Genomic DNA, 15,326 nt, shown 5'->3' with positions numbered 1-15,326 from the left:
AATGACAAGATTCCGAGCTTCATTCACGCGTCCCAGCGATATTCCCTTAATATGTATCAATGGATTAGCTTGTTCAAAGTTTTTTATAAGAGAAGGTGTACCAAGAATCATATATTTAGTCTTATCTGTATTCAAGGCTAAAGCACTTCGTTCCGACCACTCAGCAATACGTTGTAGATCAGCGTTCAACTGATTTATGGCTACTTGAATCTGATCTGTAGGAAACGAAATGTAAAGCTGTATATCATCCGCGTATATGTGATACTTGCAGTGCTCTATATTATTTATGATATCAGCAGTGTAAAGGTTATAAAGTAAAGGGCCAAGAATAGATCCTTGCGGTACACCTCTTGATATCGACTTATATACCGTCACTACCAATGGCTTGAGATTTCAGTGTTCTTAGAATTTTCAAAATTGTAGACTCATATACAGGTCCAAAACAAAAAACGGTGTTACTGTATGAGTTATTCATAAAAAAATTGATATCAGCAGTAGAAATTTGGTTAACTGCTGCTACAATTAGAAAATGAGCATTAATAGTATCCGGATCATTAAGGTGTGACGGTAGAGCGATTTCTTTTTGCGGCTTGATGCGTACTTGGTTTTTTATGTGCTTCCAAAGAGTCTTAGGTTTATCTAAATTCGAATTAATGTATTTATTAAAATATGCAGCCTTTTCCCTTTCTATTGCCATTTTAGTAAATTTTTTAAGCTCAATATAGTATGGTCTGTGCTGAATATTTCTTTTGGATAAGGCTAGGGCTTCATCACGTTTTTTCATCATCAGTTTGATGTTGTACGTGATCCACAGATAGGATTTTTCCCTGATATAAATAGTTTTTACGGGTACGTAGGAGTCGAAAAGGGTAATTATCAATTGGTTTAGACTCTGTACCATGTCACCAACGTTGTTGAGTTTGCATATGTTGTCTAATTTAAAGTTTAATAGTGCGACTTGAAATTGATCTACTACAGTAAGAATTACAGCAAGAAAATGTAAAGTTGTAACATATTATACTTAAATTCGACAACAACAAAATATAATAATGATATAAACAACAAAACATTAATGATTCTGAGTTCGGTAATATGAAAATATAGAAATAATAACCCGACAAGAAAACAAAATACACAAAACAGACCAAAAATATTATTAAAAATAAAACACATATATAATAAACAATTACTGTAAGTTTTAAACCGGACTGCATCCAAAAACCTTGGATATATCTTCTTCTGAACGGATGTTAAAGGACTTTGCTTTTGAATCTCGCCTTACATAGACTCGACCCCCACGCGTCCAGATAAAACGCCATTTTTTTTCGTTTCCCTGCTGCCTAGCTAAATAAAATAAAAATCGGTTGTACTGCGTCAGTCTCTCATTGACATAAACTCGACGTGTCGGGACCTGCGCAACAATTCCCGATGTATCGACGCCTCGCCGTACTCGGGCAGCCTGAAGCATGGCATCGCGCAGGCGTCGGCGCACAAAACGTACAACTATAGACCTTGCGCGGAGGGGGGGGGGGGGGGTCGCGGTCCGTGCTCGATAGCGGGGCAGTAATCGGGCCGCGGCCGTCCGCGCTCGCGTCGCCGCCGGTTATAGATCGCGGTACGCGCCCGATGCGATGCGCACTTACTATATCGCTTTCATCCATATCAACGCCCATCTTTTGAGCAAGGGTTAATACTAGGTGTACGGTGTTTTCCCCTGAGTTCTCTGGAATGCCAGTTATATCTAAATCGTTTAATAAACCCTCCTGTTCGCATTCGTTTAGACGCCTTTGTAGGTTTTCTACCAAGACGGACACCGCGGACTGCGTTTCATTAGAAGTATGCTGCTCAAGCTTCGATATTCTCGCCTCTACGCCATCAAGTCTTTTACAGCAATCATCTACCACGTTTGTAAGGCGGGATAGTTCTGATCGAAATGCCGAAATCTCCTCGCGTAACAATCGCATTTCCCGAGCTAAGACAGACGAATCATCACTTTGCTGCTCAGCTTCCATGCATGCATTCTCAGAGTTTAACGCTTCAACAGTTTTGCTCTGACATGTTTTGCATTGCCATTTCGCTTGTTTTGCATTTGGGCTTAAGTTGAGTGAGCATTGTTTATGACATAGTGAATTACAGCTGATGCACCTAGCACCATCTGCTGTCGACAAGAATTTTCCACAAGAGGAGCATTTGTAATTCACCATTTTGAAGGACGTATTTTATTGAGTGAGTTTGCAGAAAAATCACTAGATGTTTTTAGATTATTTTTAGTACTTAGTCTGGTTTTATTTTAAATAATATATAAGTATTAATGTTTAGGCAACAGTTTATAAGTTTGTTTTATTAATTACACAAAATCTGGTAAGTATATGATCAAAACAGACCTTCAAACAGTTTAGATAGCGTTTAAGATTCAAATACACAGACGTTCGGTGACCGTTGAGAGAACAAAGGAATACCTGCCGTGTCAGCTGATCGTCAGCTGTTATTTCACTAAACACAACACTTCACGGTTTTTCTCCAAATGTTTTATATTTAAAACACTAGGCCACACTGCTATAGACAAACACAAGTACTTTTTATACTTTTATTCGTTTTAAAACTATTTCTTTATAAATTTTATATATGCGAACGATGTTTACACCTTAACGTCAAACGTCAAAATTCAATGCTGGTCAGACAGGTACCACAGCGATTTCTGCTGCCGTTGTGTATATGAAGTTGGGTGCAATCATTATTTGTCTGCTTGCATAGCCCAAGATAGGGTTGCAGGTAAAGAAGTCCCACGCCTATACAGTTGATTTTTTTTTGTCTATAGCGTGTAGTGCGATGGTGGAATTTGACACCAGGAATCAGGTCAAACAGCTCTCCGGAACATTCTCAGTGATGAATGCGGTAGAACCAAGGAAGCGTCGTCTGTCCCCAACGCCTATCTATTGAGCCGTGCACACAGTGCTAGGACTCGATGATTCGAGCAGGTCGTCGTTGCAGGCGTACAGATATAATTATTAATAATCTCAATAATGTTTATCAGGTGTCACTGGCAGCGCTGAAGTCCTTCCAGGAGGTAGTGTCGGCGGCGGGGCGTGCGGGCACCGAGGGGGCGGGGCGCCGCGTGTGGGCAGCGGCCTGGGCGGCGTGGCGGACCGTGGCGACCAACCTGCCCGGAGACGCCGCGCCGCGACTGGCTGCAGGTACTGACGGACGCTGGATCAATACAGTAACAAATAATGGTCGCCTGGGCGGCGTGGCGGACCGTGGCGACCAACCTGCCCGGAGACGCCGCGCCGCGACTGGCTGCAGGTACTGACGGACGCTGGATCAATACAGTAACAAATAATGGTCGCCTGGGCGGCGTGGCGGACCGTGGCGACCAACCTGCCCGGAGACGCCGCGCCGCGACTGGCTGCAGGTACTGACGGACGCTGGATCAATACAGTAACAAATAATGGTCGCCTGGGCGGCGTGGCGGACCGTGGCGACCAACCTGCCCGGAGACGCCGCGCCGCGACTGGCTGCAGGTACTGACGGACGCTGGATCAATACAGTAACAAATAATGGTCGCCTGGGCGGCGTGGCGGACCGTGGCGACCAACCTGCCCGGAGACGCCGCGCCGCGACTGGCTGCAGGTACTGACGGACGCTGGATCAATACAGTAACAAATAATGGTCGCCTGGGCGGCGTGGCGGACCGTGGCGACCAACCTGCCCGGAGACGCCGCGCCGCGACTGGCTGCAGGTACTGACGGACGCTGGATCAATACAGTAACAAATAATGGTCGCCTGGGCGGCGTGGCGGACCGTGGCGACCAACCTGCCCGGAGACGCCGCGCCGCGACTGGCTGCAGGTACTGACGGACGCTGGATCAATACAGTAACAAATAATGGTCGCCTGGGCGGCGTGGCGGACCGTGGCGACCAACCTGCCCGGAGACGCCGCGCCGCGACTGGCTGCAGGTACATTAAATTTGCAATAATCATCTTATAAATGACAGGGAGTCTTAATTACAGGGAACACTAAAAACAAATCAGAGTTTGTTTTTACCATATTTTAAATGAATTAAGCGATAAACATTCATTCACATAGAGTTCTTATCAAAAAAAGTATTGAGATGACCTTGTGACTTTTTAATTTTGAGAAAAGTTTATGCGATAATTTTTAATATTTTGTACGTTCTTCGATTACGTACTTTTGATGTGAAACATCTATAGCCGCACGTAAAACCGATTTCTGGCGTGGCGACGCATGCCGTGGCGACGCGTCGCCCACTCGATCTGGCGTTAAGCCATCTGTCAAGTCACTGATTAAACGAATGAAGTTGTCACGATTTGAAATAAATTCGTAAATATTTGTATTTAATGAAAATAAATGTTTATTCAATAAATAGTCATCGTTATCTGGAAAAAAATCGTAAAATTTTATTTTATCATTATGACATATTTAGTTCCTATCACAATATGTTCTTTTCTGCATATTACTTTTACAAAATAATGTCGATGTTTCACATCTGCCAGGCGTCCCGTGACGGCTCACATTTTTTTAAACGATTATAACGCGAGTAAACACTCCCAAATTATAACTTTGATTATTTTGGACGTGGTTATTTTTAAGTGACCACGCTAACTTGAAACGTCGGGGAATAAATAATGTTAATTTCCCTCCAACATTTTATATTCGCATTGCGAGAAATTCTGTCAACCAACTGTAATGTGCTTAATGCCCATTGGTCAGATAATGATCACAACATACCGTGATTGGCCAGTAATTATCACAACAAATTGAAAATAATCGCTCCTGGCTACTGTGGACTTGTAAGTATAAGATCTATTTATAGGATACAATTCATTTTCAAAAATGTATCTGAAATCACAACGAGAATTTTATGCAAAAGCTAAAAATCGAACAATTAATCAAATTAAATTACTCAGATAAAACCCATATATCTAATGAAAACGATAACTATGCATATATTATTACTGACTATTGTCGTATTTCAGTCGTGATAAATCGAATTCTGTATATCCTATAAAAATAAAGAGTTTTCAAATTCATTTCTTCTATTTCAGTGACAGATGACGGCAAGCCAGTGGAGGTGTACTCCCCTTCGGCCAGCTTCCTCACGACCCTCGTGCAGATATTCCCGCTCATATTTCAACAACTAAGACCCACGTAAGCTGCTTCTTGAACTAAGAAGAGAACTCGAACTAGTTGGTTCTTACTTGCCCTTTTGACGAATTTCAACAGTAATGAATGATTCCGTTTAGATGTGAGGCGTTTTCGAGCACAATGCGTAGTCTAAGCAACTTACAAGGAAAGTGTGGAATGATCTTTCTTGTGTGTTGATTAAGTGAATGAATTTCTACATTTTATACTAGCTAACCCGGCCACATTTTCCTTTGGCTAAAACATATAAAATTAAATTAGCAGGGTCAATGGAATCCATGAAATAAGAAGCCTTATATGCCCTATAATGTTATTTATGTATTTATTTATTTATTTGTTTTCAACACTTACATCTAGCTTTACAGGATTATTCCTAATGCGCTAGTGTAACATTCATATTATAAAAATAAATTAACATTTAAAATGAGCATAAACTAAAAAATAACATACGACACCTTATCTAAATATATACACTTAATCTTATATTATAAAATTAATACTAAAGAACCTTATCTAATAATTATTATGCATAACTATCATAACATATAGCCCACATTGCAATCCTTGTGAATTCACTGAGAGTACAACAAAACAGGTCGATCCGCTCGGACACAATGTTGAGAGTTCCAAGTGCGCGCGCCAGCGGCGCCTTCTCGACCAGGTTGGTGCGCCCGCGTGGCAACGCCAGCAGTGACGGCCTGCGCCTGCGCCACACGTACCGGTCCGGCACTCGAAGATAAACCTGCCCTAATACGTCCGCATTAAATAACTTGCCTCTTATAATTTTAAAAATATATAGAACAAGCGCTAATTCCCTTCTAGACCTTATCTCATTGTATCCGACCATACCCAAAACAAATAGTGTAGGGTACATTAATGGGTAAAATGGGTAAACCCCATAAAGCCTCATGTACAGGAATCTAACAAATTTGTTTTGCACCCGCTCCAACATAAGACTGTATTTAGCCTCATGTGGAGCCCAAATGACTGCGTTACTTTCTAGTTGACTCCTTACCAACGCGTTGTATAATGCTGTAATAGCACTTATGTTAGTGAAACCACTAACGGTACGAAGCAAGAAACCCAAATTTCTGTAAGCTTTCTTACAACAATGTATAATATGATCACGAAACGAAAGCTCAGTGTTAAACCTGACTCCTAAGTCTCTGACTTCTAAAACTCTCGACATTGGTATCCCCTCCATATTATAATTATAATAAATAGGGGCCCGTAATTTAGAGAAAGTGATGACTGAACATTTTGAGCTATTAAACTGTAATAGGTTGTCCTGGCTCCATGTCACCACTCTATCTATATCCTCTTGCAGCTTCACGCAGTCATTTTCGGCATTCACAGTCAAAGAGAGCTTAAGGTCGTCCGCAAATAACAAGCATTTAGCATCCTGGACCACCTGCGGTAGATCGTTTATCATTAAAATAAACTGCAAGGGCCCTAGGTTGCTGCCCTGACTGACACCTGACCTTGTGAAATATGGTTCGGACTTTCGGCCTTTATATTCCACATATTGCTGCCTATCTCTCATATAACTCGCAAAAAAGTTAAGTAAATGTGGAGTGAACCCGACTGATGCTAACTTTTTGAGCAATACATCGTTATCGACTAAATCAAAGGCTTTTCGAAAATCAAAGTATGCTACATCAGCCTGTCCCCCACCGTCCACTGCTGGAACTATATGAGACATATATCCGAGAAGATTGCTGGTAGTGCTTCTCGAAGGCCTAAAGCCATGCTGAGACTCTGATAGTTGCGCACTAACTTGAGTATAAATACTACTATGAATGGCGGATTCTAATACTTTCGCTGCAGTTGACAACACTGCAACTGGCCTGTACCCCTCAACCTGTGTTCCACCCCCACCTTTCGGCACTGGGATGACTCGGGTCACTTTCCACTTCTCGGGAAACACAGCTGCCTTCAGGCACAGATTGTATATATGAAGTAACGGCTCGGCCAGGACAGACCCGCAGTCTTTAAATACATAAGGTGGTATACCATCCGGCCCCGCAGACTTCTTCGGCTTAAGTTTTTTAAGTGCCTGTCTTACCTCGTCTAAGGTCAAGTGGTCTATGTGCACCCGCGCCGCTCCGTTCACTCCACCCGCTGCCGCTACTGCTGCGCTAACATTCAGTTCAGCTCGTTGTGAACTGTAGACTGAATGGAAATACTTGCCAAACTCTACAGCGCATTGCCCGTCAGTCAATACCACCCCACTCTTCAAAATTTTTTGCGGACCCCTACTACTTTTTTTTGATTTAACGTAGTTCCAGAACGACATCGGATCCTTAAGTAACTGGTTCTGAACTCGATGCTCATAGTGCCGGTGGGTGAAATCTATCATGGTTTTAACACTCGCCCTACACTGAGCGAACGCTTCGTAATCATACCTGGACTTACTCGCCTTATACCGTCGGTGAAGCTTTGCTTTTAGTTCTATGTTGCGAATTATTTCAACCGTGTACCATTCGGGGTAAATGTACCTCGAGGTTACCGGACTTCGCTTTTTTTTTGGAACGCAGTCATCAGTGATTGATGTAAGAATATCATAAAAACAGTTCAAGCTTTCCTCCAAATCTAAATCATACAATATAGACCAGTCTACCGCCGCAATAGACGAATACAATGATGAAAAATCAGCCTTATAGAAATTCCAATCAGTTGGCTGGGCTGGTGATGTAAGTACGTTCACGTCGGGTGGACACGCGTCGGTCTGCCGATGTGAGGTCAAGGTCACCGCAATCTTGAGAGGTGGGTGGTGCGCGTCCACCGGCACCAGCGGTGCCGCCGCCGCGCACACGGTCACCGTCCCCGTCGAAAGCGAACTTAAAACTAAGTCCAGATATCTGCCATTACAATTCCCTACTTTGTTGCTCTGAATGAACTCACAATAAGTTTGAAAATATTCAAAATAATTATTAATAGACGTAGAACACGAATATAAATTAAAATCTCCTACAACTACTACTTCACTAAATTTTGTACAGTATTCCTCAATAATACTAAACAGTAGCATATATTCCGTATCACTAGTGCTAGGCGGTATGTAAACTATACATAACAAAAATAAGAATCTCTCGCGCCTATAGACACTCGCACAAACTAGTTCGAAGGAATGAGCGTCAATGTTGACGTCACTGTGTACTCGCTGCAGTTCGAGGTGCGGTGTGGCCACGAGAAACGCGCCGCCCTGCTTACGTCCATCTGCTCGGTCACACCTTATAATACTGTAACCAGGCGGAATTATTTCTGCATCGTAAATAGATTTGTTGCATCCCGTTTCCGTGATTGCAAATAAATCTGAATTTGCGGAAGCCAACCCCGCATAAAATTCTTCTAATTTTGTGCGGAGACCTCGTACGTTTTGATAAAAAATCTCAATCGATTTGACCTGCTTTCTTTGTTTTAGATCTTTCATCTGACCGACGAAACCACACCCATTCAGAAAATTCGACATTAACAGGCCAAATTTCTGGTTCACATAATTTTGCATACAAACTTTCCGGTACTCCTATTATAAATGAAGCATAGTCTCTTTCGGTTTTATGTCTTATTTTCTCAACCTTAATTAATTTTTCTCCACCACATACTTTTTTAATAATATATGATTCTAAGTTTTCAATTGTAGTTTCTTTTTTCAGACGCCACACATGCAGATACTTTTTCCTCTCTGTTCCTTCAATGTCCTTGGAATTTGTCATTCCTCCTTTTTTTATCTCCTTATTTGGATACCTACTTTTTCTCGAACGAACTTCTGTCCATACATTATCCTCTGTTATTTCATTAGTTCTTATTTGCGGTTCCTCAGCGACTTGTCTGTTATTGTAGTTAGTTCCCCGCTCTTCAACTACAATATTTTTATCGAGTTCCATCAGTGATTTATTCTTACTACTGGTCTTTGAAAGTAAACCAATATTTGTTGATACCGCATTTTTTGTGGCCACACTTGGTTTTGCATCCACCTTCATTTGATTTTGTGCTGCAACCTTTGCAAACGACATCGATTGTTTATTAATGCTCGATTTGGATTTTTGTTCTAGATTCCTAAATGTATAATGGTCATAGTCTCTTTCTGATACTTTGGTACCTTTTGCGCTCCAGAAAAAAGAAGTTTCCAGAAAATATATTTAACTTCACTACTAGGTTCACAGCGAAAGACGTGGAACAACTAGGGGAGTGCCTGTGCAAGATCTGCAGCGTGGAGCCGGGTGCATCCCCGATGGATGGACTCGGTGGTGGAGCGCCCGTCAGTCTACACGCGTTACATTGTCTCGATGCTCTACACAAAGTATGTACAATGTTTTTATAATATTATTATAATATTATTTAAGTAAATGTACATTTTATTTTTAGAACACTTCACGATTGTGTCGGCTCGAAGGATCAAAACTTTGATTGCTCCTAGTTTTTTGAATAAGTGATGAAAAAACTTTCTTATGATTGTTAAAATAATAGTTTGCAACTCAAATTTTAAAATGCGCGCGACCTGAGAGTTCTGTTAAATTCATATTCTTGCTGATTCAATTTTGTTTTCATCTTGTTGAAGTGTTGGCTACAGTCTTATATTTATGTATATTTACATACTTCAGGAAGCTCTGCTCCGTCACGAGCTGCTGCCGGCCATGTTCACGGCGCTGACGTCACTCGCTGACGTCACGCAGTGTGAAGGGTCGTGCCTCTGTCTGTCGGCGGGCACAGCTCTATACCGCGCCGCGCCCGCACCTAGCGCGCACGCACTGCCGCATCTCTTAAAGGTATTAGTCAAATTATCTCAAAATAATCTTCTATAATAAAATTAAAAACAGTAAAAGTATTGTATTTTTGTTTGCATCTTATTTTAAAACTAATTGATTGAATATTTTTTCACCAGTTAATCTTATATTATGACTGAGTTACTGTACATTATAAAACAAAGAAAATTCAAACTGAACGGAGCAAGCGTGTGGTATTCTATATCAATTTCAACACGAAAAAAGTCCTTAACACAATGTATTAGGGAAAAGGATGGAGGAATGTGCAATTTAGAGCATTTTGTGTAAGATGCACTCGATGCACTGACAGTTGTTGTCATATATTTAAACATGATTTATAATATATATATGTATCTTATAGGCCCTCCATTCGGCGGTGAAAAAGTGCGGAACAGATAAGAGACGGAGGAGTAACGAGCGAGAACGAGAACAGCCAGACGAGAGCTCGCAAATAGCAACTCTACTGTTACAGGTTCATTATTATTAGCAAAATGCAAAGTAGTAAATCAAAACTAGTTATAAGAAGTTCTTCTTGTGTTGTGGTACGAGTTGTAAGCAATTTTATAAATTTTGTTACAAATTAAGAATGATCGCCATCTTTAAAATATTTTTGTACCGTCGGCTGTCCTTATCTAAAATAACATGTTATATTAAAAATTATAAACAAAATACGACCTTACGGGTTATGTGATAAAGTCCAATTACCCTAGTCGTTTAAAAAATCGGTGTTCAGAATTTTCTTAATTTAGATCTATTGATTGAACATATGAAAGCTCATGGTCCCTCAGAGGGAAATTTAGAAGACTGTGCTTGGATTTCCCCTGCGATATCGATTCTCGGAGATCTGTACGAGAAGTCGCCGATATAGCCCAAATGATTGCGAAACTAAAGTGGCAGTGGGCAGGGCACATAGTTGGATGGACAGATGGCTGGTGGAGCAGTAAAGTCCTCGAATGGCGACCACGTATCGGAAGACGTAGTGTTTGTAGGCCCCCCACAATATGTACCGATGATCTGGTCAAGGTCGCCGGAATACGTTGAATGAAGGCAGCGCAGGACCCATTGTTGTGCTAATATTTGGGGTAGGCCTTTGTCCAGCAGTGGACGTCTTTCGCCTGATATGATGATTAAACAATATGGAGTATATTATTTTTATTATTGGACATAGTTTCCTTTACAATGCGTTTTAATATCATGGTTTTTCAAGGACTGGCTGCCTATAAATAAACTCATGTCAGAATTTAAACAATTATGTTTTTTAATACGTTAACCATTCTCCAGGTGCTTGCGACGGCTGTACCCCTGGCTCGAGAAGATCCAGAACAATACAGCGAGTTCTGGGAGGTTTTGCCCAATGTCGTGGAGACATTCATGTTCGAGCCACCGTAAGTATTTGTTCTTTGCGGATAAAAAATTGTGTTAGTAGTTATCTGTTTTAAGATTAAAAAAGTTTAAGTTACGTATGCCGATATTATGTAAGCCCATTGCCATAACTTTCCTCGCTGGGCTTCCAGCACCGACTAACCGCTCAACTAAAATCATTTCGAAGGCAGTCCAAACAGGAATGAAACTTGTTCACAAAATAGCGGACCAAATGTTGACAAGTCCGGTACTGACTGCTTTCCTGTACCACGAAACACGCAACGTTAGCTATTATCGACCAACGGACGCCATTACTGGGTACTAGTGATAGGGTCAGAGATAACAATAGCTCACTATCGCTATGTAACTCAGTAACGGCTTGTTTGTTTACATTGTTTAGCTCGTCTCGCTGGCCTTAGTTATAGTGTCTGTTTATATTTTTTATATCCCATATTAAGGCTACGCGTATGCTGCGTAGCGAAAGGCAGAGCGGATTTTGTAACATATGTACGTATTAAGAGTTACGTACCCCGCGGCGTAAACATGTACGGCGTAGACATGCGTCTGTACTGTTTTGCGTCTCGTTGGAGCACCAGGACAGATTTCTGCGCCATGCGTGCATGGTTTTTACCGCTATTTTAACATATACACATGTTTTTTTTTAAGTAATTTTCAATTATGACAGATCATTTAATTGAATTAGTGCGATGTGAACCTTGTTTGGATGACACTAATCATCATCCAGACTATTCAAAACAGACATTAAAACAGTAATAATGGGTTATTATTGCCGTGAAATGAAATTAACGTTTTCCAACATAATATAATGTATGTGGAAAAAAACCTAGAAGCGACTTCTTGCAACTGCCTCAGCTTGCCAAGAAACTGGCTTTTGTGTATTAAAATATTTAAATAAAAAAACAACGCGAAAGTGTCTTGGGGCGTCGCATACGTATACGCTCGGGGCCTATGTCTCTGTCACCTGGCCTGCCCTGCTGAATCTGTACTGTGGTGTGCCGCGTCACCTAAGTGTCAGTATACGCTTAGCCTGATAAAAAAAAAATATTGAATTAGGCGTTACTCTGCGGAAATCCATAAATATAAAAATGATTTAAGTCTTCTGAAGAAGAAGACTTAAATCATTTGCCTAGCCTGATGCCTGTCTGTCTCCAGCGTGGGCGGCGGGCGGTGTGCCCGCGAGGTGGTGGGCGTGGTCCGGCGCGAGGTGCTGGGGGCGGGGCCGGGGGCGGGGCCGGCGCCGGCCGCCGCCGCCGGCCGCCTGCTGCGGCTGGTGCGGACGGCCGCGCTGCACCACCGGCCGGACCCGCTGGCACGTGAGTATACTGTCACATGTTATATATGTTGCTTTATTATATTTATTATTGCCGCCAGTGGAGGCTCCTTTGCACAGGATGCTGGCTAGATTATGGGTACCGCTCCTGCGCCTATTTCTACCGACAAGCAGCAATGGGTAAGCATTACTGTGTTTCGGTCTGAAGGACGCCGTAGCTTGTAAAATTACTGGGCCAATGAGACTTGACATCTTATGTCTCAAGGTGACGAGCTCAGTTGCGATGTAATGGACAGGGCATATCAAATACCATCAGCTGAACATCCGGCTGGTCGTCTCGTCCATTATTTTCATAAAAAAAATCATGTGCAAAAATTAATTCTTATTTTCCATTTCTCATGCTACCGCTATAAAAGTAGCTTACTCTGTTACTTGCTGTCCAGAACGGACGTAATACTTTCTAGTGATACAAGTGATTATAAAACAGTAATTACGTAAACTCTTTTGTTTAATTTCATGCCCATCTAGTCAGTTTTTCAATGATATATAGCATTCTTTTATCGTCCCTAATTTTCTGTAGCATGTAATGTTGCTTGCGGTGATCGTGTGCCGGGTTGTCTCCTTAACCGTCAAATATATACGATTATAATGAATTTTTGTAACCTTAATATAGTAGTATGAATGATATAAAAGTTTTAATGATTGGCGATCAAAGTAGACCGACAGTTTAATATGTTTTCTTCTTAAGAGTCCAGACATTCAGTCAGACAGTAGATTCAGTAAATGAAATGAAAATTGTAATTACAACTCAAACTGCTCAATTTAAATCTAATTATATAATAATATAATGACTAAATTTTTGTGTCCATAAAACAAATAGGATGAATAGAATAAAGTAACTATAAGTGTCGTTACACATGCCTTATAAATTGATATCTTTGTGACTTCATGTTATATAACATTTCAGAGAATGAACAGGAGCTTCGTGAGCGGGAGGAGTTCGCGCGGACCTGCTTCGAGACGTTACTCCAGTATTCCATGTTGGAGGACGCAAGCTCAGTTGCCAAAGGAGAAGGTGCGTTGGATCAACACATATTTCAATGATAGTGCTAAATAAATAAATAATAAAGCAAACAACCCAAAGCAGCTCAAATTGTCTGGGACCGAGCTCTGTGAACGGCTGGATCACTTGGCGTTGGGTAGAGACGTCGCTTCATTGTGTATCCTTTATTTATTTATTTATTATTTATTTATTACACTTTTTTGACACCACATTAACAAAATATAACTTAATTACTAACATACATAATTACATGATATGGTGCAAATGGCGGCCTTATCACTATATAGTGATCTCTTCCAGGCAACCATTTGTAATACAATAAAAGAGAACGGCAGTACATTAAAACGGTAAGAAGTGTCAAAAATATAGACACGCATAATATATACTATACTAAAATATACATACAGATAGATTCTATCAAATAGAGGACAGATAATGTTTTTTTAGTTGATTTTTAAAGGATGCTAATGATTGTGCTTGTCGGATAGTAAGCGGCAGTTGATTCCAAAGAGTGATGGCATTAATGGTGAAAGAAGAGTGATAGCTATCAGATTTATGGAAAGGAACATTTAGTATTTGTTTCGCAGCAGAGCGCAACGAAAGCTCATGCTGAGACCCTAGTAGCACAAATCTGTCTTTAAGGTAAAGAGGAGTGTTTTGGTGAAAAATTATGGAGTAAAGAAGGTGTAGAATGTGGGAATTGCGACGTAGACGTATAGGAAGCCAGTTGAGTTTTTTTCGGTAGGAGGAGACATGATCGTATTTACGTAGGTTAAAAATGAAGCGAATACATAAATTTTGTAGGCGTTCGAGTTTATCCAGCTGAGCCTCGGTAAGGTCGGGATAGCAAATGTCTGCATAATCAAGAATGGAGAGCAGGCAAGTCTGCGCAAGACATATTTTACTAGGTACTGGGAGAAGATTACGTAACCGGCGCAGGGATCCATGTGCGGAGAAAACTTTTTTACTTAATTCATTCAGTTGCGTCTGCCAAGAAAAATTTGAATCTATATGTAAGCCTAGATTTTTGACATTACTACTAAAAGGGATTAAAACATCATTGATACGAGGTCTAGGCAGTACATCCCAGTCAATTTTAGAGATCAGATGTTGCCTGCCTATGATAATTGCCTGCGTTTTTCCTGGATTTATCACTACACCATAATTTTTACACCACTCGCATATGGTAGCGAGATCCTTATTAAGACTATGAACTGTAGATTGTAAATCAGATAACGTGGAGTGCCTATAAATTTGAACATCATCAGCATATAAGTGGAAAGAAGAATTTAGATTGCTAGTGATAGAGTTTATAAATATTGAAAAAAGCAAGGGAGAAAGGACACCTCCCTGTGGAACACCGGCAGAAACCTGAACCCAGGATGATTGTATATCCGCAACTTTAATACGCTGTCGTCGCCCTATCAAATAGCTATGGAACCAACTCTCGGCATCTGCTGATAAATTTAAAGAAGATAATGATTTCACTAAGATGTCGAAATCGACAGAACCAAATGCGTTACTAAAATCAAGTAAGGTTAAGATAGTAAGCTGTTGGTTATCCATAGCGAGACGAATATCGTCCGCAACTTTGACCAAAGCGGTCTCTGTGCTGTGTCCAGGACGAAAACCTGACTGCACGGGGCTTAGAAGACAGTATTTATTAAGGAAATAACTAAG

The 15,326-nt window shown here is 41.0% G+C and overlaps 1 protein-coding gene across 1 annotated transcript in view; it reads left to right on the top strand.

Annotated features, from left to right (window-relative positions):
- Window positions 1–15,326, top strand: part of LOC126970127 (protein MON2 homolog) — a 72,303-nt gene that overhangs the window by 44,985 nt on the left and 11,992 nt on the right. The window contains exons 28-35 of the mRNA XM_050815856.1: window positions 3,035–3,194; window positions 5,068–5,170; window positions 9,323–9,467; window positions 9,769–9,933; window positions 10,292–10,402; window positions 11,212–11,315; window positions 12,466–12,626; window positions 13,551–13,658. Coding sequence (XP_050671813.1) covers window positions 3,035–3,194; window positions 5,068–5,170; window positions 9,323–9,467; window positions 9,769–9,933; window positions 10,292–10,402; window positions 11,212–11,315; window positions 12,466–12,626; window positions 13,551–13,658 — 1,057 coding nt within the window. The remainder of the gene's footprint in view (window positions 1–3,034; window positions 3,195–5,067; window positions 5,171–9,322; window positions 9,468–9,768; window positions 9,934–10,291; window positions 10,403–11,211; window positions 11,316–12,465; window positions 12,627–13,550; window positions 13,659–15,326) is intronic.

Source organism: Leptidea sinapis, chromosome 20 (genome assembly GCF_905404315.1).
Source record: "Leptidea sinapis chromosome 20, ilLepSina1.1, whole genome shotgun sequence".
In the NCBI taxonomy this organism is placed as follows: Eukaryota; Metazoa; Arthropoda; class Insecta; order Lepidoptera; family Pieridae; genus Leptidea; species Leptidea sinapis.
This window is presented reverse-complemented; position numbering and strand designations above follow the sequence as displayed.